Source organism: Ambystoma mexicanum, chromosome 12, assembly GCF_040938575.1.
Source record: "Ambystoma mexicanum isolate Mex_15411 chromosome 12, UKY_AmexF1_1, whole genome shotgun sequence".
Lineage (NCBI taxonomy): Eukaryota > Metazoa > Chordata > Amphibia > Caudata > Ambystomatidae > Ambystoma > Ambystoma mexicanum.
In genome coordinates this window covers 352,702,909-352,727,159 of record NC_090936.1, presented here as the reverse complement: position 1 = coordinate 352,727,159, position 24,251 = coordinate 352,702,909, and the positions used below count along the sequence as shown (strand labels likewise).

Here is a 24,251-nt window from a genome sequence, read left to right as displayed (position 1 = left end):
CATACCTTCTGGAAAGGCCATCTGTTATCGTGACTCTTCCCTGGTCTGTGCTCTGTGGTGAAGTTTAGCCCTTGCAGGCTAATGGGCCACCTGAGCAGTTTCGGGTTTTTACCCTTCATCTGCATAAGCCACTTCAGGGGCTTATGATCTGTTTGGACCTTGAAGGTAGACCCCGTAAGGTAGGGCCTAAAACGCCTAAGGCTCCAAACTATACTGAAGCATTCCTTCTCAACAGTAGCCCACCTAAGTTCTCTACCCTTGAGTTGTCTACTGATGAAGATGATAGGATGTTCCCTCCCTTTGTCATCTAACTGGGACAAGACAGCTCCAATTCCGGTGTCTCAGGCATCCGTCTGGATGATAAAGGGTCGGCTGTAGTCAGGTGCACACAACACAGGTGCCCTACACAGACTTTGTTTCAAGCCATCAAAGGCCCTCTGACAGTCTTCAGTCCAATTAACCTTCCTCGGTTGTTTGGGTGAAGTCAGAGCTGTCAGGGGTGCAGCTATGCTTCCATAGTCTGTCATGAAATTGCGAAATAACCCATTGAGACCCAAAAAGGCTCTCACCTGGGTTTGAGTAGTGGGAGTCCCCAGTCCTGTACATCCTGTACCTTACTGGGGAGAGGTTGGATTTGACCCCCTCCTACCTCATGACCAAGATATGCGACTTTGCCCTGAGCTATCTGGCACTTGGTGGCCTTGATAGTGAGGTTAGCCCTTTTTAAGGCCTGCAACACTTTATCCAGATGTGTCAAATGCTCTTCCAAGGTGGAACTGTAGACAGCAATGTCGTCTAAGTAAGCCACACAAAAGGCTTCCAGCCCACTGAGCGCATGGTTGACCAATCTCTGGAAGGTGGCAGGGGCATTCTTCAACCCAAAAGGCATGACCCTAAACTGGTAGAGTCCCTCTGGTGTTGAGAATGCCGTCTTTTCCTTGGCATGGTCCGTCAGACCTATTTGACAATAGCCTGAGGTGAGGTCAAAGGTGCTCACAAATTTGGCAGCACCTATGGTGTCCACAAGCTCATCAGCCCTGGGCAATAGGTGCGCGTCAGTCTTGGTGATGGCATTGACTCCTCTGTAGTCCACACAGAACCTCCAATCCTTGGTACCTGCCTGGGAACTTGCCACGGGACTGGACCAGGGACTGGTTGAGGGTTCAATAACACCCAGATCCAACATCTTGGTGACCTCAGCCTGGATGTGGTTCTTAACAGTATCTGACATATGGTAGCTCCTGCTTTTGACAGGCACACTGTCACCAGTGTCAATCTCGTGCTTACACCACGGTGTAAAGCCTGGCGTCATTGAAAACAGAGAGGCATACTGCAGGAGCAAAGTCCTGCAGGCCCTCTGCTGCTCTGTTGTCAAATCTGGAGAGAGATGCACTCCCTCCACTGAGCCATCGTGAGGGTTGCTATACAGCAAATCAGGAAGGGGCTCACTCTCATCCTCTTCTTGCTCTGAAGCTACCAAGAGACATGAGACTTCTGCTCACCTGTGGAAAGGCTTGAGCCTGTTAACATGGAATACCTGAGGGGCTACCCCTGGGATTTCCAGGTCAACCAGGTAATTGACCTCACCCATCTTGGAGATTATCGTGAATGGTCCAGTCCATTTATCTGCCAATGCCCGAGGCTTGGTGGGCCCCATCACGAGGGCCTCCTGTCCCAGAGTCCAATCCACTTGCGATGCTTTAAGGTCATGCCAGTACTTGTTCAATTCCTGACTGGCCTTGAGATTCGCTGTTGCCTGACCCATCATCTGTGTCATCCTCCGTCTGAGGCCTAACACATAGTCCCCCACTTGCTTGGCAGGACCTGGAGGGGTGGCTTCCAAACCTTCTCTGATCAAGGCAAGGGCCCCTTCACAGGATGTCCAAAGAGTAACTCAAAGGGCTGAAACCAACACCCTCTTGAGGTACCTCTCTATAAGCGAACAGCAGGCATGGCAGGAGGAGATCCCATTTCCTCCATAGAGGATCTTCCAAAGCACCTATCATGCCCTTGAGAGTTTTATTAAATATCTCAACCAGACCATTGGTTTGGGGATGGTAAGAGGTGGAGGTCAAAGGCCCTCTGACAGTCTTCGGTTCAATTAACCTTCCTCGGTTGTTTGGGTGAAGTCAGAGCTGTCAGGGGTGCAGCTATGCTTCCATAGTCTGCCATGAAATTGCGAAATAACCCATTGAGGCCCAAAAAGGCTCTCACCTGGGTTTGAGTAGTGGGAGTCCCCCAGTCCTGTACATCCTGTACCTTACTGGGGAGAGGTTGGATTTGACCCCCTCCTACCTCATGTCCAAGATATGTGACTTTCCCCTGAGCTATCTGGCACTTAGGGGGCTTGATAGTGAGGTTAGCCCTTTTAAGGCCTGCAACACTTTATCCAGATGTGTCAAATGCTCTTCCCAGTAGGAACTGTAGACATCAATGTCGTCTAAGTAAGCCACACAAAAGGCTTCCAGCCCACTGCCACCATCCACCTTATCTATAGACGACCTGGACCACTTGGCTCTTTCATAGATGACATCACAGCCATTCTGACCGTCAATACCAAACCCAACTCGAAGGTACTGCTACTAGGCGACCTTAACCTGGGCCTTCTCGACTCTAAGGATCACCTGGCCTCGGAAGTAGCTACCACATTAGCTAACACGGGATGTCCAAAGAGTAACTCAAAGGGGCTGAAACCAACACCCTCTTGAGGTACCTCTCTGTAAGCGAACAGCAGCCATGGCAGGAGGAGATCCCATTTCCTCCTTAGAGGCTCTTCCAAAGCACCTATCATGCCCTTGAGAGTTTTATTAAATCTCTCAACCAGACCATTGGTCTGGGGATGGTAAGAGGTGGAGAACTTGTAGGTTACTCCGCACTCTTTCCACATGGTCTTCATGTAACTAGACATGAAGTTGGATCCTCTGTCAGAGACAACCTCCTTAGGGAATCCAACACGGGTGAAAATGCCTGGGAGAGCCCTGGCAACCACCTTGGCAGTTACAGTCTGAAGGGGTATAGTCTCAGGGTACTTGGTGGCATGATCTACCAAGAGCAGGATGAACCAATGTCCACCTGAGGTGGGAGGGTTCAGGGGACCGACAATGTCGATGCCCACCCTCTCAAATGGTGTGCCAACCACTGGCAATGGCTGCAGTGGGGCAATGACACTGCCTCCAGTCTTGCCAGACAACTGACAAGTTCGGCAGGTCCTGCAGTGGGACTCCATTCTACTCCCATCCGAGGCCAGTAGAAATGGGCAGAGAGCCTCTGCTTAGTCTTCTTGGTACCAAGATGACCAGCTAAGGGAACCTCATGCGCCAACTGCAGTAGGAAGGGCCGGTAAACCTGGGGTACCACCAACCTCTTGAGGGCACCAGGTTCAGGCTTAGTGGGCTCACTAACAAGGAGCTCACCCTCCCAATATATTCGGAAAGTCCTAGGCACTTCTCATTGTGCCTGGGACAGGGCCTGTTTCCTCAGACCCTCGAGAGAGTGGCACTCTCTCTGTTCCTTACAGAAGTCTGCCCGGGAGGGTCCCCCTTCAGCTAACAAGCATTGAAGATCGGGATGATCCTCCGGGTTGAGAACCTCTCCCACAGGAGAGTCTGCTGGCTCTTCTCCCACAGGAGCTGAGACGGGGTTTACCACTGGACCCAGCCCGTCCGGAGCATGGATCCCAATGGGTGCTGTAGGAACAGCAGGAAGAGGAGGAGCCCCCAGCACAGAGGTTGCCCTCTTGTTCTTCCTTCGTCTTGCCTTAGGCCGTGCCTTTGGCTCGGGTACCTGACTCACAGCCAGACCCTGTGTCACCTGTGACCTAGTGACTGCAGCAGCAGTCATGGGAAGACCATCAGAGATCAACCCCAACTCTACTAGATCATTACCTTACAGAATGTTAGCAGGGACATTGTCCTGAACCAGGACAGGAAGCTTTGCTGTCTTGTCTCCAATTATTAGTGTGACTAAGGCTACAGGCGATAATTTGGGAGGCCCACCAGCTAACCTGGTGGTTCTCAGAGGAGCACCTACATAGTCCTCTGGCTTGAGCAGGGTCCTGTCCACCACTGTCATGCTTGCCCCAGTGTCTCTCAAACCAGTAGAAGGCTGGCCATTCAAGAGGACACTTCTCAAAAATCTACGGGTGTTCTGTGGGATAGTTGCAAATACTTCTGTGTACTGGTCCCAGGCCACAAGGGACACTAAGGAAATCTCTACAGGAGCGCCAAAGGAGATCCCTGTAGAGGAGGGGAGGACAGTGGCTTCCACATCAGACATGGGGTAAGGGTAGGTCAGGCTGACAGCCTGTACTCCAAGTGCCTTACCTTTACACTTGGAGTCACCCCTCTTGTGATTCAGAGCCCCACAATCCCAACACGTGCCGGGAGTGCGGGGTACGGTACTGGAACCACTGGGAGCCTGCTTTGCCGCAGGTGGACCACTTTTCTTATTCCAACCCACAGATGACTTATCCCCACTAGATTTTTGGGTCTTAGGAGAGGAGGGTTTAGGTTTACCCGACTGTGACTGCTTTTGGGACTCCTCAGCTTTCTGAGAGGCCACCTTTTCTTTGTCCTTGTCCTTCCCACTGGAGTCCTTAGGGGACACCCGGTGGGAGACCCACTTGTCGGCCAACCTAGCCAGCTTAAAGGGATCCAATAGGTTCTGGTCAGCAACATACTGATGCAGCTGTGGTGAACAGGCTTCAGAAAAATGCTCAAAAACAACAGGTGGGACAATTCAACAAAGGTTTTCACCTTGTAACATCAATCCACCCCATCATGTTCATGTACGCAGCACTCACCCAGTCAACCCAAGACACATTCTCTCTTTTCTTAAATTCCCTGAACCTTTTAAGGTATTGGGTAGGTGTCTTGCCAAACTTGGCAATCAAAGAAGATTTCATACACTCATACTGACCCCTGTCTTCCACACTCGGCTTCAGAATACAGTCATACCCAGTCTGAGGCACTCTGCTTAACAAACACTTAGCCCAATCTCTTTTGTCAACATCATGAATTGCACAAGCCATTTCAAATGCTTCAATCCATTGGAGGATATCAGAACCCTCCACAAACACACCAACCAAATCTTTCATAAACTTGTTGGCTGGGGACCTGCCACTCTCAGCTGGTTTAGCTGAAGTCTCCACTCTAGCTTTCTCTAGCTGGATTCTGTGATGCTCAGTGTCCCTATCTTTGAGTATCACGTGCTGTGCCAACTTCTATTTCTTCAACTCAGCTTCTGTTGCCAACTTTTTGTATTGAAAGGCTAACTGTTCCCGTTGTAGCTCCAATTTTAAAAGTTCAGTCTTCAGGGCTTCCCCCTGAAGAGCAGTGCTGGGGTTTGGAACAGAGGCATCGGGAATGATGGCATTCCCAGAAACAGATTCAGTAGAACCCCCGGGGGCAGAGTCCTTATTGGTTGCATTCCCCCCCCTCATCAAGAGTTTAACCATCAGTCTGGTAGTCCACCAGGGCAGCTATCAGCTCAGCCCTAGGGCCTCATCACGACTTCGGCGGTAACCCTTAAATCTGGCTGTAGCGCTATTACCGCCGGATTTAAGGGTCCGCCGAATCAGGGCTTCGGCGGATTTCGCCCCAGCTCTGAGCTGGGGGGAAATCCGCTGAAAATTTGCGCTATTACCGCCGGCGGGAAATCCGCTGGCGGTATTAGCGCGTAGATTCCCCATTGAGCCCAATGGGGAATGGAGCATTCCCGAATGGGCTCAGTGGGGAATGAGGACTTACATTACCGCCAAACTCGTGATCCGGCGCTATTAGCGCCGGGGAGTTCGGCGGTAGGGCTAATACCCTGGTCGACGGCAATGGACTTCGACGGCGGCGAAGTTCGGGTGCTTCACTTCGATCTCCTCGGCGGTCCCGTCTCCGGTCGGCAGCCTTTCGAGGGTCTGACATCCAGGGAGCTTCAGCGAAGGTTAGCGGTGCTCGATGGTCCCTCAGAGCATGGGAAGAGGGCGCCTCAACAGGTCCTCTCTCGGATCAGTCTTCGACGAATTCGGCAGCTTTCAGATCAGGTCAAAGCAAATGCAACAGCAAGTCTTCTTCTTCCAGCTGGGCGTCGAGGATCAGCAGTTCCAGTTACTCTTCAAGTGTAGACACAGCCTCTGAACAATTTCCAGCGGTGAGAGGTCCCCAGATATACTATCCTGTCTCTCATCCACACTGCTGGGTCACACTCAGCAGCCAATCATACAGAAGGGCATTCATGCAGTCAGTCAGCCAATCCCAATCAGGCACACAGTGCATTCAGGCCATTCTCCCCCCCCTCTCAGACACTCACAACAAGGAATGTGGATTGGGACAAGTACCCAGCCATTCAACACTGCACACTGCATTCAGGCCAGTTTCGGGCAGGACTGTCTCAGTCTTTGTCTCTCATCCCAGAAACCAGACAGCCACAACAAGAAGTGCATATTGGTCACACACTCCATTCACTCAGGTCCCACCCACAGAGTTTACCCACAACATACAGTCACTGGGAAGGCTCCAGCCAGTCTGGACTGGACTTCACAACAACACCATATAGGGAACTTCCACCCAACAGCCAGTCAGGGGGAAGGGACAGAGTCAGGGCTTCCCAGGACTTTGGGAAAACAAGGTAACAAGCAATAGAAAGCAAGAGGCCACAGGGGCCATCTTGTTTTCCATCAGGAATCAACTGATTCCAAAGGCAGGGCCTGGGTATCCCAAAATGGAGGATACTCAGAGCACCTGTCAAATTCAGCATGGAGCTGCCACCAGCCCATACCCTGCTCTGCGGGCCACCCACAGGTGCCCAAAAACATACACTAGGGGCACAAGGTTCTACCCCCACCCATGGGTGCCGTAAGGGTATCCCATGGGTCTGTTCACCAAACCAAAAGAGAGAGAGCTGCAACGCTAGGAGTCCCACATGAACTCCTGCACGGTAAACACGACAGAACACAAGATAAAAAGGTAGTAAAGGACAAGTATACGGAGGCCCTGTCCCTCCGATGCATTTCCAGCATCACAGTGATCCTCGACAACAGGACCCGGTTCCACTTGACACTGGCTCTGGCCTCTTGACTCTTGTATTTCTGTCAACGAGTGTTCTCTGATTCTGTCTGCCCTGACAAAAGTATTGCCTATGATTTTTGCCCCCAACTCTCTCTGGTTAGCCCAGGTGCTAAGTGTGTTTTTGCCCCGGTAACATTTCTCGCCGCGGATACGTGTTTCATTCATACGACCGAGCTGTCAAAAAGTGATCGCATATGTATTCTCGGTAGCGTCTTTTGTTTCACAACACTGGTCCGTCAAAACATAGAATTGATTGTTTGTAGTGTATTTTACGTGTGGTTTTGAATCTATAGAAGTGTTGTATTTTATAACAGATGGTTTAAAAATAAATATACTTATATTTTTTACCTGAAACCTTGAGTCAGTGTTTGCTTGAGTCACAGTAATTGTGGTCCCTTTGTGTAATCTCTGCTACTGCTCATATACTCTTGAGATAAGCCTGGCTGCTCCGCTTGCTACCACTTTAACATAGTAGTACAGGCTTGTACCAAAGGTGAACTTGTATTACCACGTGTGGTCTTAATTTGTGTAGTGGTCCCTAAGGGCACTGCACATGATTCTGCCTAAAACTACCGCCTACAGATTTCAGTGACAGATCCTACTGATTTTTACAGTGGCAAGTAATTTATGTGATTCTAAGGCAGGCTCCAGAACAAAGCATGCAACACATTAATTTGTCTGTACAGTGGACTGGTGGGTGATTACTTTGATTGGGCTCAGACCTGACAGCTACTTGACTCTGTCCCGCACTCTTGCGGGGACAACCCTTAGGTGAACCACCAGTGAAGGCAAGTGGCAGTGTGTGACACCATCACACAGCATCTGCCTATCAGACTGAAGGGGTATCAGTCACCATGTCATTCAGTGTTCAACTTGAAAGAAATATGTACTGCCTAGGCTGCTGCTACAGAGCAGTGGCAAACATTGCCTACCAGCTCTGTGTGATTACCTTCTGTGAAGTTAGGTAATTGAATTTGGTGTTAAGTTACCATTCAGAATTATACATTTTTAACATTTGAACATCTTTCCATATTGTGCTGTTTGATGAGTTCTGTATTTTAGAATGCTTCAATGCTGCCAACAATGTATATTTAGTATTTTCCTGTGATGTCATTGTTATGGGAATTATTATTTTTGAAACTTCAAAAGTCCTACATCTTTTCACCTGGAAAGACCACCTAAAATACATACGTAACACAAGAGAACACCTATTATTCAGGAAATTACTCAAAACCTGGCTCTTCACGTCATAACTAGAAAGACTGGCCACAGGGGCATCGACATAACAAAAAACATCAATGAACGTAGAGCGACCGCGATACATACCGATGAATCACTGGGAAAAGCCAAGGTAAACATCCCACGACATACTAAAGGTCCAAACGGGACACAGCAGCAATACGATCAAAGAAAGTAAACATAGCAAACTAAGATAGAAAGACTAGAACAAATCATCAAGAGGACCATGACCTTAACTATTACCCTCCCCTGCCTCTGCCCTAAGGACAAAATACGGAGGGGGTAAGGAAGCACTGCACCACGGGCCCCAATGCAATGGGTGAAAAAGAGAATGTTTCATCACTACACACTGCCCACCAATACACAATCAGGAAGCACAACGCCCCACCACACAAAACTACAACTTAACAATAGTCCCAAGGATGTTCACCCCACGGAAACCAAAGAACCAGTCAGGATAGAAGGATACGAACGTCTGAATACACAGGCTCACCAATACGGATCCACCAGGACAACACACCAACACGGCTCCGACCCTGAACCATTCAAAGCCTTAACCAACCAGGGTCACACTAGATAGCCTTAGAATAGCTATTACCCACCCAGTCCCACACCGAAAGATTAGGTTCAGACGCATCTACCAATCCCAACTATATTCAATAGGATACAGTTGGATCAGCGCAACATTACCAAAGCGAGTCGGCCCACAAGGAACCAGCAACATCCCAATCCACAGGTATACAACTGTAACAGAACCATAAGCACCTGAATGAGGATATAGACCCCACTAACCCAATCCTCAATCTTCCACATACTTAAACCCACACAAACCCCACAACCACCTCTCTCCCAGCAATCCGCACGTACTTTACCACACTGCATCAACAACACATAAACTTCACCCACAGCACTCGAGGCCTTCGCCCGATCCGATACTAGCACCAAAGCCCAGCACTCGGTGTATAATGAGCTGAAGCTACCAACAGCACACCACCTCTCCCACTCTCCTTCTCCCCCTCTTCCCAACTAACCCTACCCACCCTCCCTGTTTGCAGATCCGCCAGAGCGCCTGGGGACCAATTCCATTGGTGACTGTGCGCTATACAAGTACTGCTAACATAACATAACATCACAGAATGTTGGCAAGTATGGTAATGTCACAAGAGGATTTTAAGTATATTTTGCGTGGTAGCTCATTCTCTGTTCTACATGGTGTGTGGTGGAGTGTTCCGATCCGATGCCTGGTTTCCAACTGTAGTTCACCCTTTATAAAGCTTTCAAAAAGAAAATGCTGTTGTGAGAGTTAAGAAATGCGGCAGGTATATCATAATAATTCATAACAAACAGTGGAAGAAGTGTACCAAAAAAGTAGTGGAACTGTGATTGCGGCGGGGGACAGAGTAAGAAGGAAGGGAGCAATGTGCAACACATTTTTCAAGGGGTGCAGTCATGCTGGTTGACAGCCAATTGAGTTGAAACAGATTTCACTTTATCTGTAACTGATATGCGTGTTAAAGGGGGGAAGTGTGCTTTAACTTCACAAAGAACAGTTCTGGAATGGTGAAAATGGTAGCAGAAAGTAGTGGAGCTGTTAACAGTAAAAACTAAAAGTAGTGGAACACCGATCCCTGATAACAAATATACATGTTTGAATCAAGTCCTGCTCATTGCAGATGAGAAACTGTAGACGTAGTATTCACGCTCACGCCAGTTTGGTTTATCCATCCAGGTTTTATTTTATTGATTGCTCATTTATAACGCGCGTAAAAGTAGCGAGTGTTTTCGAAGTGCGGGATCGGGATTCGGATCTATGTTGCGCCGCATTTTCTTGATTCCAAGACATTAACTGCATTTCAGGTATATTGTCTATCCGAATCCTAACCAAGCCCAGTGTTCATTGGTAGGATGTGCATCCTTCTTACATGTATATGATTACTAAAATACAGAAACAATAAATAAATGTTTTTAAAAAACACACTGAAACGACAAGTGCTATTGAAGCTAAAGAAATATATTGGGATTGTTAAAGACAGTAAGATTTATTTTTCAGACGCATCAACCAATTTTTATCCAACTGCTGCAATCGGCTTTTAGAATTTACAATTGTACCTGGCCGAACCAATCGCAGAAAGCCTCCGTGGAGTCCTGCATAAAGACATTGGCTGAAGTGGGTAGGTGTGCACGCCAAACGGTTCATTATTTGTTTGCATATTTAAAAATGTCGCTTTTTCTGGCTGCTCATGTTGTATGAATACATTACTTCTTGAAAATCCGGACTCAATATTAGATGCCTTATCTTGTCTCATTTATAAAGTGCTAGCCAGTCACATCGTTCTGAAGGAGTGCTGTCTGAAACCCCTCAGAAGATCTCTGGTGTTTGTAGATATTTTTAAAGTCTATTATCCAGGCACAGGGATCCAAACACAATTCAAAACAAAACAAAGGGGGGTCTGGGAGTCTCTCTTCCAGCACGAACACAGTCCATTGACCTGTTCTTGGGTGGATGGCCCATGGGAGAGTCTCAACCAAGTATTCAGCTCACTGTCCCTTTAACAGAGGAGTAGAAAAATAGTTTGAGCAAGGGGTTTCCTCTGTTTTTTGTAAAGGGGGCTGTGGTGTGAGAGGAGTAAACGTCTAGAACAGGAAAAACGATCACCCCTAGCTACCCACCTCTACCACACCATAGTTGTATGATAAACTACTCCACCTGATATAATTAATATCATCAAATTACATTTTCGACCAAGGACATTATATAAAAATAACATATTTTAATTTTATCTCTCAGACAGTTACTATAAAAAGACATATAAAAAAAACAATACATGCGCACATTGTTGACAAATTGGCACAGAAAAGTGACTTTAAATTAACACTTTTGGCTGTTTCTCTCATAAATGCATGTTTGATTCATCTGCATTAAATGGTTACGTGGTGTTAGTAACAAGTAAATTAGACCATATCAGGGTATTGAAAACATGGTATAACAGCATCTACACTCCGGTGTGTTTCTGGGACGAGGGACAGCACTGTCGTAGTCTAAATTTCATTAGTGGTGTCCCAGGGCCTGTCTTCAGGACGCACATGGTTTAGATAAAGGGTCGATTACACTATCTGCATGGCACCTATGCATCAGTGTTGAGACCTAAGAACAGATAAAATGAACTGAGTGTGAGATATTCTCTTGAAAATAACTGTGGTAATGGCAACACAAACAATATAAATGGGAGAGTAGGGATCCTACTAACCTTGTGTCAATTTCTTTATAGGTGTAGAGGGTAAGATGATCACACTTGTCAGTGTGACCTGGCAATAGGGTCGGACATCTGGATTAATCCATACTGTGGGCAAATACATATAGATACTCAGTGATTCGGTGTCAATAAGTACATGATTGCCACTTGTGCGTGTATATAGACAGGTATATAAATTAATTATTACCGTCTATGATTGTTGTAGGCAATACCAGGGCTTCCAGGGCCGCGTGTAGCAGGTAAGTATATTCCGGCGTGTCGGGCTAAGGACTATATGACCCACAATGCACCATCAGATCTGCAGGGAACAGAGCGGGAGAGTCTGTTGGTACCAAACTTTCATAATGGCTTGAGCTTTATGTGCCCATGACTTTCTCTGTGTACTGAGAGTCAAACACTTGCTTCAATCCGCGTGTATTGAGTATATAGGTGGTGCGGCCACAGGGACTTCACGCGCAATGTATGGGCGCGGATGCGGCGATCGATGTATTACGCCTGTATTATCAAGGATGAAAGCGCCAATTAATGAATTGCGCTATTATACTCTTGGTGTATCGTTTAAAAAAAGAGCGAGCTTACCTCCAGGGACCGTAGTTCAGTCTCGTATTCCAAGCGAGATGTTTGACATGGATGACGGACTATAACCATCTTAAATATCCAGTCATAACCACCACACCCTCTCTGCTTGTGAAATAGTAGACAGAGAGGACGGGGCTGGTGCTCGGTTATAAAGCACCTATTTGGCTCAAGGCCAGTACGCCATCTTAGAGTGGAAAATGTGGTAAGATATATATTAAGTAACAGCAGAGTTTATGCATTTCCTCTATTTCACTGGAGCCCAGAGATGGAAGATCACTACAGAATATTATATAAATACACCCATCTGCTTCTTTTATATTGGCATTTCGGTGCTGGACTGCCCCTGGGCAGGACAAAGACTGATATGCTGGGAAATGTCTTCTCTGTGAAAGGGACAGTGAGCTAAAGACTTGGTAGAGTCTCTCCCAGGGGCCATCCACCCAAGAACAGGTTATTGGGCTGTGTTCATGCTGGTAGAGAGACTCCCAGGCCCCCCTTTGTTTTGCCTAAATTAACTTTGGGTCTCACCCTAAGTTACCAGGGTGATCCAGACCTGGACCCCTTGCTCACTGTTCTTAGAGAGGCACAGCTCCACCTCACTGATGATGCCCAACAAGGCTGAAACACGTGTATGGGGTTGCTGTTGGTACTCTTGTTCAGAGGAGAATTGCATAGCATTTCGGTGCTGGACTGCCCCTGGGCAGGACAAAGACTGATATGCTGGGAAATGTCTTCTCTGTGAAAGGGACAGTGAGCTAAAGACTTGGTAGAGTCTCTCCCAGGGGCCATCCACCCAAGAACAGGTCATTGGGCTGTGTTCATGCTGGTAGAGAGACTCCCAGACCCCCCTTTGTTTTGCATAAATTTACTTTGGGTCTCACCCTAGGTTACCAGGGCGATCCTGACCTGGACCCCTTGCTCACTGTTCTTAGAGAGGCACAGCTGCACCTCACTGATGATGCCCAACAAGGCTGAAACACGTGTATGTGGTTGCTGTTGGTACTCTTGTTCAGAGGAGAATTGCCTAGCATTTCGGTGCTGGACTGCCCTGGGCCCGCCTACCAGGCTTCTGCCTGAGGCGCAGGGTAGGCCTCATGACCCACACTCGAGTCCTGGAGGAGGCTGGGCCCAGTGAGCTAAGCAACACTACACAGGCACGTGGAGGGCAGCTTGACAAGATGGTCACCGTGCCATACTTCATCCGCCCGCCGCCACACCAGGAGGGGGAATTCGGCGAAGAACGAGTGTCAAGGTAGATCCGTTCCCGGCACAGCCTTTGCCACCTGCTCTGGCCCCCCAACCTCTTCAGGCGGTTCCGTACCAGCCTCTGCCACAGCCTCCGGCTCCGGTCCCAGTGCCCCGGCCTCCGGCTCCCACTACTCCTCCTCTTCCAGTGCAGGATCCTTCGGACCCCCAGGTGAACACGGACGAGGAGGAAGACCCCGACATGCCCTTTTCAGCCAAGGCCTTCCATGAATGTCTTGCAGGGCTGGCTGAGTACCTGGGCCTGCCTCAACCCATCGACAAGCAACCAGTGGAGGGGGTCCTCGCAGAAGTCCTCACGCGACACCCCATTGCTAAAACGGGAATTCCACTGCAGACCGATGTAGCCGCCCTGGCCAAGAAGGTTTGGCTCAAGCCCCACGACGTCCAGCCGGGCAATCGATGCCTGGACGCCAAGTACAGGCAGATGGAGGAGGATACACTCTTGCTATCGGCCCACCCTCAGCCACACTGCGGCATCACTATACTCCATGCCTCAGTCGTCCTCAGCCTCCTCCTCTGTGGCGCTGCTAGGCAAGGAGGAGAAGATCTTGGAGGCGTATGGCAAGAAACTCTATTCCAACACCTCTTTACATCTACATCAAGCCAACACTGATGCCATGCTGGCAGCCGCCAACCAAAGATTATGGCGGGTAATTGCGGACTTCCTCCCGGAACTCCCCACCCAGAGTCAATCATGCTTTAAGGCGGGGCTAGCTGAGGCCAAGCTGGTCGCACATGACCTCATGGAATACACAGTGGCCCACATTGACACCTCAGGGCGTGCCATCTGTATTGCCACGGACATGAGAAGGACAGCCTGGCTCCGGGCTACAAAATTCAACCCGGATGTCCAGGAACGCATACTAGATCTACCATTCGAGGGGAGGGGGCGCCTCTTCCACTCCTCTGCCGACGATGAACTGGACAAGAAGAAAAACAGCTCACAAACAGCAAAGTCTTTTTCCATCCTTACGAAGACCACGTCCAAATCGTACACTCAATCTCAGCAGCGCTCAGAAAGAGGTCGTAGATACAGAGGGTTCCGTGGCTTCCAGGAACGCAGATCCAGGCAGCTGGACCGCTCGCCGTCTCAGTATCGGCACAAGCAACAAAAAGGGGGTCGGGGAGTAAGGGCTTTTTCCAGTCCCCCTCCTCAACGACAGCCTCCGAGGGAAAGAAGGCATGACATGCCCCTTCGGGTCCACGTGTCTCCGGTGGGCAGCAGGCTTGCTCTCCATGCACATTTCTGGCACCAGAATTTCGTGGATCCTCTCCGTAGTCTCCACGGGGTACCGCCTTCCTATCCCAGCCTCTCCTCCCTCCTCCGCTCCACTCCCACAGGTTGGGACACTAACTCTTTTGGCGGAGATCCGGTCGCTCATAGAGAGCCAGTCAGTGCAGGAAGTCCCAGCCTCCCAGCGAGGCTTGGGATTTTACTCCTCCCGATCTGGCAGCCTCATTGTTCCTTTCTACGATTCAGGATCATGGGCTACCATTTCCAATACAAGGTGCTTTCTTTCGGCCTCAACTCGGCCCCTGGCGTCTTTACCAGGCTGACGAACACGGTGGGGGCCCTCCTCAGGTCGCAAGGCCACCGCATTTACCCGTACCTAGACGACTGGCTCGTCAGGGCTACATCTCCGGAAGCGGTGCACCATACTTCCCAAGCTCTTATGGATACACTGCACGAGCTGGGCTTCTCGCTCAATCTCAAGAAATCACAGCTGCAGCCTACGCAGATGCCGACATTGTTGAGCCTCATCTGGGACATGTGCTTGAAACGATCGTAATGCACGGAACAGTCGGAGTACATGGAACGGATGAAGTTCATGGAACTATTGGAGTGTGCGCGATCTCAAGCACCTAAAGTAAACCACCATATTCACATCTTCACGCTTACTCTCTTCTTTACACCACCACTCAAATAGAACACAGCGATACTATGACACCATTCGGTATAGCTGTTCTTATACCAACATCTGCCTCATACTCCCCATCACTCTAACTAAACATTGCTGGTTACACCCTCCCCCAGCCAGGCGTTCTCCTCAGGCCTAACGCAGCCACAATCGGTCTGGATAAATCCTGCCAGAACGAACACATACTCTTGACCTTTCATCCACCACGCCTACCGCTAAGAAGCAGCTATTACACAAATGCCACACCAGCTGCACACATATCCGGTGCTCACATGCATCTTTGACTCTCTCTACTGACTTGAACTTCGGTTCCCAAGGGCGTTCAACCTACCAGCGCCTTCAGACCATAGCAATGGTACATAAGGCGCTATATAACCAGCTCCGAGAAAGTATTTCCGTCGGAGGACAAAATCTCGGCCATCAAGAGGGCCACCGCCCACTTCCTCAGCAGAGAAGTGACCTTGGCATGGTGGTACCAACATCTCCTGGGTCTTCTGGCAGCCGTTTTATTAGCCGTTCTGCTCACGAGACTAAGGATGAGGAGTATTCAGCTGCACTTCGTGGCCTCATGGAACCAGGAGCAGGGCTCTCAATCCGAGATGATCAACGTTCCTCCATGTCTCCACCCGGACCTGAATTGGTGGTCCAGAGACTGCAACCTGTGTCTGGCCGCCTTCTCGGCAGGACACCATCACCCTGGATTCCTCGCTCGAGGGCTGAGGAGCCACCTTGGACGATCTCTCGGTCCACGGCACCTGGACTCGACAGGAGCAGGAATTCCACATCAATTGACTAGAGGTGAACGCCATCTGGCTGGCGCTCAGGGTATTCCTACCACTTCTCAGGGGCAAAGTTGTCCTCATCCAGACGGACAACTCAACCAACATGTACTACGTCAGCAAGCAGGGAGGCACCAGATCCCCTCCTCTGTGCAGACTGTCAATCAGCATGTGGGAGTGGGCCCTGGAAAATGACATTTACCTCACGGCAGTCCACCTCCTGGGGAAATCCAACCTGGAAGTAGACAGGCTCAGCAGGCTGGTAGAGGACATTTATGAGTGGCAGCTAGACGACCTCGTTATTCAGGAGATTTTCAACAGGTGGGGTCACCCCCAGGTGGATCTCTTTGCGACCTGGCACAACAAGATGTGCCCCCAGTTTGCATCCTGGCAAGGTCAGGGCCCTGGCTCTCTGGGTGACGCATTTCACCTCCAGTGGACCGGCATGAAAGCCTACGCCTTTCCGCCCACTCCCCTAATTCACAGGGTAATTTACAAAATCAAGGAGTCTCGCCAACTCCTCATCATTCTAATAGATCCATGGTGGCTGGCTAAGGGCCATGGTTTTCAGAGCTGCTCAGTCTCTCGGAAGTGCCCCCGATTCACCTCCCGACAGGCCCAGCACATCTTCTGGCTCAGCAGGGGGGCAGAGTCATCCAACCTGCACCAGAGAAACCTATCCCTCACAGCGTGGTACCTGAGCAGGTAACACTTCGCCACCATAGCCTCTCACAGGCTAATCTGGAGATCATACAGGGCGCCAGGAGCAAAGCTACCAGGGCCCAGTACAAAAGCAAATGGACCAGATTCTGCCACTGGGCAGACTCCAAGCGAATCGACCCCCTGGAGTGCACCTTGGATGACGTGCTCTCCTTTTCGGCGCACTTCGCACATTCAGGCGTGCAGGTGGACACCTGCCGCACATACCTCGCAGCCATTGGAGCTTACAGGAACTCAGAGGAGGGCATCTTCTCCTCCTCCAACCCTATCGTCAAGAAACATCTTACTGGACTCAAGGTTCTACCAGCCCGTCAAGAGACCGCACCCAGTGTTGGACTTTAACATATTCTTGGGCTCTCTGGCGCACAAACCGTTCGAGCCAATGGCGTCTGTGGACATCAGGCTGGTTACCATTAAGACGGCCTTACTAGTCGGCCTTACCTCGGCTCGTAGAAATCCAGGCGCTGATCGACTCTGAGCCATATACCACCTTCCACAAGGACAAGGTACTCCTGCGGACACACCCGGCATTTCTGCCCAAGGTTCCGTCTGCTTTCCACTTAAATGAGGAAATAGTCCTTCCTACGTTTTCCCCGATCCCAAGGACGAAGCACAGAGAGTGCTGCACTGCCTGAATGTCACACAGTCATGGCCAAGGCAACGGCCATCGCATTCCAGCGCCATGTCCCTTGGCAAGTCATAAGCAGGGCGGCCACTTGGGCTTCTCCCTCGGCTTTCTGCAAGCATTACTGCTTGGATGCCGGCTCTATATATGATGCGGCTTTCGGACAGGCGGTTCTCAGGAACCTATTTGCTTAAGGAGGGTCTCCTCTCCACCCTGGGGCTACAATCAGTTGTAATCACCCATACAGTATGGAGGAAAGGGTACGGGACGTAAGAGTAACTATAAGTTACTCACCGTAGTGACTAACGTACTCTTAGTCCATGGCCCCCTTTCCTCCATACTTCCCACCAACCTCCCTCCTACTAATACTGGTGTCAATAGGCAATGTTAAATCTATTGTCGACACATCAATAGGGACTGAGGTGTGGCGCCGGAGGGTGGAGTCAGGGCAGCGCATGCTCCCTGGGCCGCACCCCCACGCGCCTCTAAATTTAAAGGGTAAGAAGGTTTTTTCTGGTGAAAAAGGTTCAGTCTCCCGTCTTTTTGAAGGGACGCCCATACAGTATGGAGGAAAGGGGACTATGGACTAAGAGTACGTTAGTCACTATGGTGAGTAACTTATCATTTCTACCCCACCAAGATAGCATTAGGGGGTTCCACAAGGTCTCGCTTGATTCTCTCTAGTAATTGTGGATAGTTTCCCCCATATATGTGTTCCACCTTGTCTTTAAGGGTTATGTCTAAGTATGTTATCCCTTTGTCTGATATCCTTAGATGTAGGGATATCGCCCGTCGCCGTATCTTGTCTTGATCCCCTGCCAATATTAATAATTCAGATTTCTGTCTGTTTATTTGTAGCCCCAATGTGGCTCTGAATCTTTCTAATTCTTGTATTGCTTCTGGGAGTGAACAAACTGGGTCCGGAAGGGCTACCAGCATATCGTCTGCATGCGCTATTACCTTGTGTGTCCTCCCTGCCATTTCTATCCCTCTCAGGGTGGTTTCGTCTTGGATTCTGATTAGCAGTCGTTCCATGAATATGGCATAAAGAAGTGGGATATCGTGGAACCCTGTTTTGTACCCCTGGTAATCTCCACTCTCCCCGTAACTTTAAAATTAATGGCTATTCTGATGGAGGGTGAGTTATAGTTTGCCTGGACCATTTTTATGAACTGTTCCCCCATCCCCATGTTTTTTGGGTGCGGAAAAGAAGCAACCATTCTACTTGGTTTAATGTTTTTTCGGCTTCCAATGACAGTAGTATTGCTGCGGTCTGGGTGATGCTGATCTTCTCTACCAGATTAATGATTTGCCTTGTGTTGTCATTGGTTTGCCTTCCCGGAATAAAACCCGATTGATCAAGTCCTATCAGGTTTGGGAGGAGGGGTGATAGTCTGCTTGCCAGAATGTTTGTATATAGCTTTGAATCGAGGTTGATTAGGGCGATCGGTCGATAGGACCCAGGTTGCAAAGGGTCTTTTCCCGGTTTGTGGAAAACCAACACCTTGGCTTCGTTCATAGATAGTGTGGGGTTACCCACCTCCTTGAACGAGTTAAAAAAGCCTGGTCATGAATGGGGTCAGCGTGTCTGCATATTTTCTGTAGAACAAAGCTGTGAAACCATCAGGGCCCGGGGCTTTGTTTATTGGAAGTCCTGCAATGGCTTTTTTTTACCTCTTCTTCACTGATTTCCATCTCTAAGGAACGTCTTGCTACCTCTGTTATTTGTGGTATGGTCAAGGTGTTTAAGTATGTTTCTTGGTCTTCGCTATCAGGATTGTCCGACTTGTAAAGGGATTGATAGAAGTCTTTGAAAACCTCCCCTGTATATCCGGTGCGTGTCTGTGTCTCCCCTGCTTATTGCGAACATTTTTAATTGTTAGGGTGTTTTGCTTGGCTCTCAATTGTCTGGCTAGGTATTTGTCCGCCTTATTGGCCTTTGTATAATACCAGTGTTTAAGATATAGTAGACTCTTCTCTGCTCTTTTCATGCAGATCACTTCTAATTGACCCTGTATGTGTCTCAGGGTCTTCTTTAGCCTATAACTGGGGTTTTGAGTAATTTCCTTTTGAATATCGTATAGTTTCCCCTCGAATTCCTTTTCCCATTGGAGCCTCTGCTTATCCTTGGTCGCCTTCAGGGCAATCTTGTGTCCCCTCATTATCACCTTGAAGGCTTCCCAGATGGTTTCTTGACCCACTTCTTCTGTGTCATTGTGAGCAAAATATTCAGTTATCTTTTCTCGTAGACTGTTCTCCATAATGGGATTGTGGAGTAGTTCTTGTGGAATTCTCCACCTCCATAACCCTTTATTTCTGCCTGCTATTGAGATCTCCACCCTTAGGGAGGCATGATCCGATATCAAAAGGGGTCCTATGTCTATCCCTTGGACCCTCCCCATTAGCCCCACTGAGACCCAGAAGTAATCTATCCTGGACGAATTCCTCCAATTTCCCCATTCTCAACCATAAGAAGCCATCCTGACCCGTGTTTGGAGTGTATATAGAAGCTATTGTAAGTGGATGCCTGTCGATTGTCGCGTTGGCCAATACATATCGACTCGTTTTGTCCACTGAAGTGTCCAATACCTTTATCTCCACGCTATCATCGAGCGCTATCAGGACACCTGCTTTTTTATCTATCGCGTTGGATTGTATTAGTTGTCTGTATCCTTTTAGGTGTAGTGTCGCTTTGTCTTGGGACCTGACGTGTGTTTCTTGCAGCATTATGATATCGCATCTTTCCCTATTGAGAAGACTTTCTACTTTCTTTCTTTTCACTGAGTTATTTAGGCCACTCGCATTAAACGTAAGAATTCTCAGTCCCACCATCTCTGATTTGTCCTACTGGTAAAACCCATTTTTATCCTGTCTCCGATCCCCTTTCTCTCTTCCGGCCCCCATCCCCCATTCCAATCCCTTTTCCTCACCCCTTGCCCCCCAACTTTAAACCCCCCCCAACATCCCAAAAACTGACCCTAGGAGGGCCCAGGGACCTAAAGTAGCTAGGCACGGAGCCCTTCGCTCCTGACCCTCTACACACTCAGGGTTAACCACACGGGGGATCCTAAACCCTGCATTCACTCCTACAGTCTCACTCGGATTCCCGTGGTGGACCCCGGCCGGGCCACAACTTCTGGTTGTTTATAGCTTCTTTCTGTCCATTCAGTTTTCTGCTTCAAATCCCCCTTTACGTATCTTGTGTCCATGCCTTATGGGGGTTGTCTGTCTTATCACTTTCATCTTTTCTTGTAACCATATTGTTTCTTCTTTTGGTGTATCGTCTTCCCTTCCCATGGTCTCCTACGTGGCCCTTCACTTGCCGTTTGCATTTCCGCCTCTCTTGCTTCTTCTTGGATGTTCATAACATGTATTCTTCCTCACCGATGGTCACTCTGTGTTGCTTGCCCTCCCATGAAAAGAGAAGTCCGAATGGAAACGTTCATTTGTATCTGATTTGTTTTGCTACCAACTCCTTTACCACCAGCGCCATCTCCCTCCTTTTCTGCAATGTCACTTGTGCCAGGTCTTGAAACAGCTGAATTTCCACTGCATTCATTCTGATGTGATCCATCCCTCTTGCCTTCCTTAGTATCTGTTCCTGCTGGGGGTATGAAGATAGGGCAACCAATGCATCACAGGGGGGTACTCCCGGTTCTCCTGCTCTCTGTGGGCCCACCCGATGGATCCTGTCTATCATGATTTCTTCTTGATTTCTTCTTCATCCCCGTCTGCCAAAATATCCTTGAAGACTTGTTGGACTGCGAGTTTGAGGTCCTTGTCTTCAACCATGTTTTTAATTTGTATCTTGGTCCTTCGGGAGCGGTTCTCCAGGTCCTTGCATTGCCGTTCTAAATTGGGCCACCCTTTCTAGAGTGTCCGTCCGTTCTTCAATTTTGGCCACGTCTGTCCTTAACTCCTGGTCTGCTTGCTTCATATTGCCTCTTATTGTTGCAAATTGGTCCTGCACTGTGGTCAGACATTTCTCTTGGAGGTCGCTAAACCACACCTGCATGTCTTGCTTTGTGGCCGCCATCGATTGTATGGGGGTCGGTTCCTGTGCTTTTGATGTGTCCTCTTGGGTTTTGCGCTTGGTATTGGCGGGGTTGTCGCTGGTCCTTATCTGAATCATGTTGGGGTCCTGCCTGGAAGCTTGATTCTGTAGTGGGGTCTGCCTCCCTTTCCCTCTTGATTTGGACATGTCTGCTATTGAGATTGCTCACTTGCATTGTTCTGATTTATCCTGTCTACTTCTTTTGCCGTCTGTGTCCTGTTCTCCCTTCTCCCCCTTTTCGTTAGCTCCTGTGGTTGTGGAGTATAAGGGTGGTGTTTGTCCAGTGTCCTAAGTGGTCTACCCCACTTGTCAGTGCCTGAATCTGGGCAGGGGGGAGGTTGGGATCTGTCTTTTATATGCTTCGTGTGCATTGGCGGGGCTGCTGCCAATATATCTCCTGCTGGTTTGCATTCTTGGTCGCAGCGTGGCCGATTTGATTTCGGCTTGGTAGCTTATTGTTGCCGACTCTTTTGGATTTCCTCCTTTCTATTATGGGTTGTGTATGGGTCCGCCCCCCCCCACAGAGTCTTTGATGTGCTTTTCATTGCTTCTCCTTCCTTTCGCCACGTTTGGGCTTGCTGGGTTCGGGGTGAAGTATGGGTATACCTACCCCCGTTATGCCCCTGGTCGTGGATCAGCCCTGTTTCGTGGTGAGTTGTGTTGTCCTTGGTCACCGCTGCCCTGGCTCCGGTCTCCTTCCCTGATTGTTTCTTTTGTCTTCCTGCCTACATACATGAGAATACGTGCTTACATTGGCCTTGGAGTGCGCCAAGTCTTACTTGGAGGTCTTCAGCAGCTTTGGGGCCTTCCTGTAGGATCCTCGGGTCCCACTGCTCTCTCCCTGTTACTCTGCTTGTCCTCCCAGACTCGCTTGCATGAGGCCGTCCCTGGGGGGATTCCCAATCTGATTATGCAGATTGTTTGCTGTTCCGCTCAATGTGGAAAGCGTCTCCTCTTGTGTCAACGGAGCTTGTGTGGGCATGCCGAGCGCACTGGCTGGGTTGCTCGTGGTGGGGAAGGGGTGCCTTGGGCTGTTCACGGCATGCCCCCTTTCGCCAACAAAGGTTTTATGTTAATCTGTCCCCCCGCTCCTCTGCTCCCAGCTCTTACTGCAGTGTTGATGTCTCTGTGAAAGGGGCTGCCCACTGCTTCTGGCGCGTTTTTTCCACAGACCTACTCGTTCCTGCTCATGGAATTTCTTTGCGGCGTGCCAATGACCCCTGCGCTGTGGTGCCTTTTAAAGCATCCTGCGCTGGATCTTCCGTCGCTGAATACCGATTTTGTGAAAAATCCCCACGGCTTCTCCTGCTGGAATGCCTCGTATTCCTGTGCGCCCGCTCTCTGTTAACTGGAGTGGGGGCAGGGTATGTTCTGCTTACCCCTGTGCTGCCCCTCAGACTTGCTGTTGATGCATGACCGCTTTGTTTATCCTGTTGAATGATTTACTGGGGGCCGCTCTTCTGGAGCCCTTATCTTTCGAAAGAGTCTATCCCTTATTCCAATCTGCCATGCATGGCCGTGATGAGCGATTCCGTTCCACCTTCCCTGGCGGGGTGTCTCTCTCTAGTCTCCGTCGGGTATTCTGATCCCCGTCAGGTATTCAGTTGTCGAATTCGGTTCCAATGCTTATTTTATTTCTTTATAGACGCGGCCTGGCGGGAGAGACACTTACATGTTGTGCCGCCATCACTGCGGCCGCCATCTTGGAATCCCCTATTTTTCTTGTATTTTTAGTGACGTTGCATACACCAACAGATGGATGGTACAGCCGGCAGAGTCTCTGGATGTGGATTGTGGCAACTTATAATGGCTGAATTATTCATCTAACGCAGCACACCCAAGGATGAGGGGGGTCAGCCACAGTTTCAGAATGGCCTGTGGTTGCAATTTAACACGCACAAACGGATGGGGCTGTTCAAAGATGGAGATTGCTTTTTTTGATTTTTCAGCAGAGCTCTGTAATCGGTGTCATGGGGCTATCTCGTTTTATGGATGCAGGCCCAAGGAACCGCCACGGATTTTGCTGCTCTGTTGTCACAAGAGGTTATACATTTGGGGGTTCAATCATGGAGCACTAAAGAGAGTGGTATTGAACCCCAACCGGCATGGCTGGGGTGTGTCGGATGCCACAACAGTTTTTTAGTGTGAAGCATTGTCCTGTAGGTTTCGCGCCCCTGCTGTGTCTACCTTTAAATCATCTAGGTATGTGAGAAACCTGAAGGTTTCTCCTTAGCTAGTACCAGGGATCTGTCATCCAGGTGGCCAGGGCAGGGCCATCGCTATTGAATCCAGTTCCTGGGAGTGGACCAGTGAGGGAGGATAACCTGGATGGGGGGGGATCCTTGGGGAGTAGGAGTGGGACACTGACGCGTGAGATGGGGTATCCCCTTCTTCTTTCAACACCTTTTCAATGTAACACATTCAAAAACACTACCCCCCCCCTATTTCCATATGAACACTATGGCACAATACAAAAGACAACAGACTAACACCAGGGCCATTTACCTGACGTGTCCCAATACCATGGTCAGACAAAGTCAGGCAATAGACCAGAATCACGCACACCTGACGGCCCTTTCCCTTCCCCACAGTGATAAAAGGTGGAGCACAAGAGCACGATACGAGCAATGCAGTCCGCACAAAGTAAGAGCTAATTGAGCATGGCAGTTCAAGAGGAGGAGAAAGACGGCACAGACGGAGGGGGGAGACAAGGAGAGAAGTGAACTTGCCCTTTCTGAGCCAGGCCCGTGAAACCTCT

The 24,251-nt window shown here is 49.4% G+C and overlaps 1 protein-coding gene across 9 annotated transcripts in view; it reads left to right on the top strand.

The window, feature by feature from the left end:
* ITPR2 (inositol 1,4,5-trisphosphate receptor type 2) overlaps positions 1 to 24,251 on the top strand; it is a 4,412,221-nt gene that overhangs the window by 2,770,301 nt on the left and 1,617,669 nt on the right. For all 9 annotated transcript variants that reach the window (XM_069628470.1, XM_069628469.1, XM_069628465.1 and 6 more), the window contains one exon: positions 10,348 to 10,468. In XM_069628470.1, coding sequence (XP_069484571.1) covers positions 10,348 to 10,468 — 121 coding nt within the window. The remainder of the gene's footprint in view (positions 1 to 10,347; positions 10,469 to 24,251) is intronic.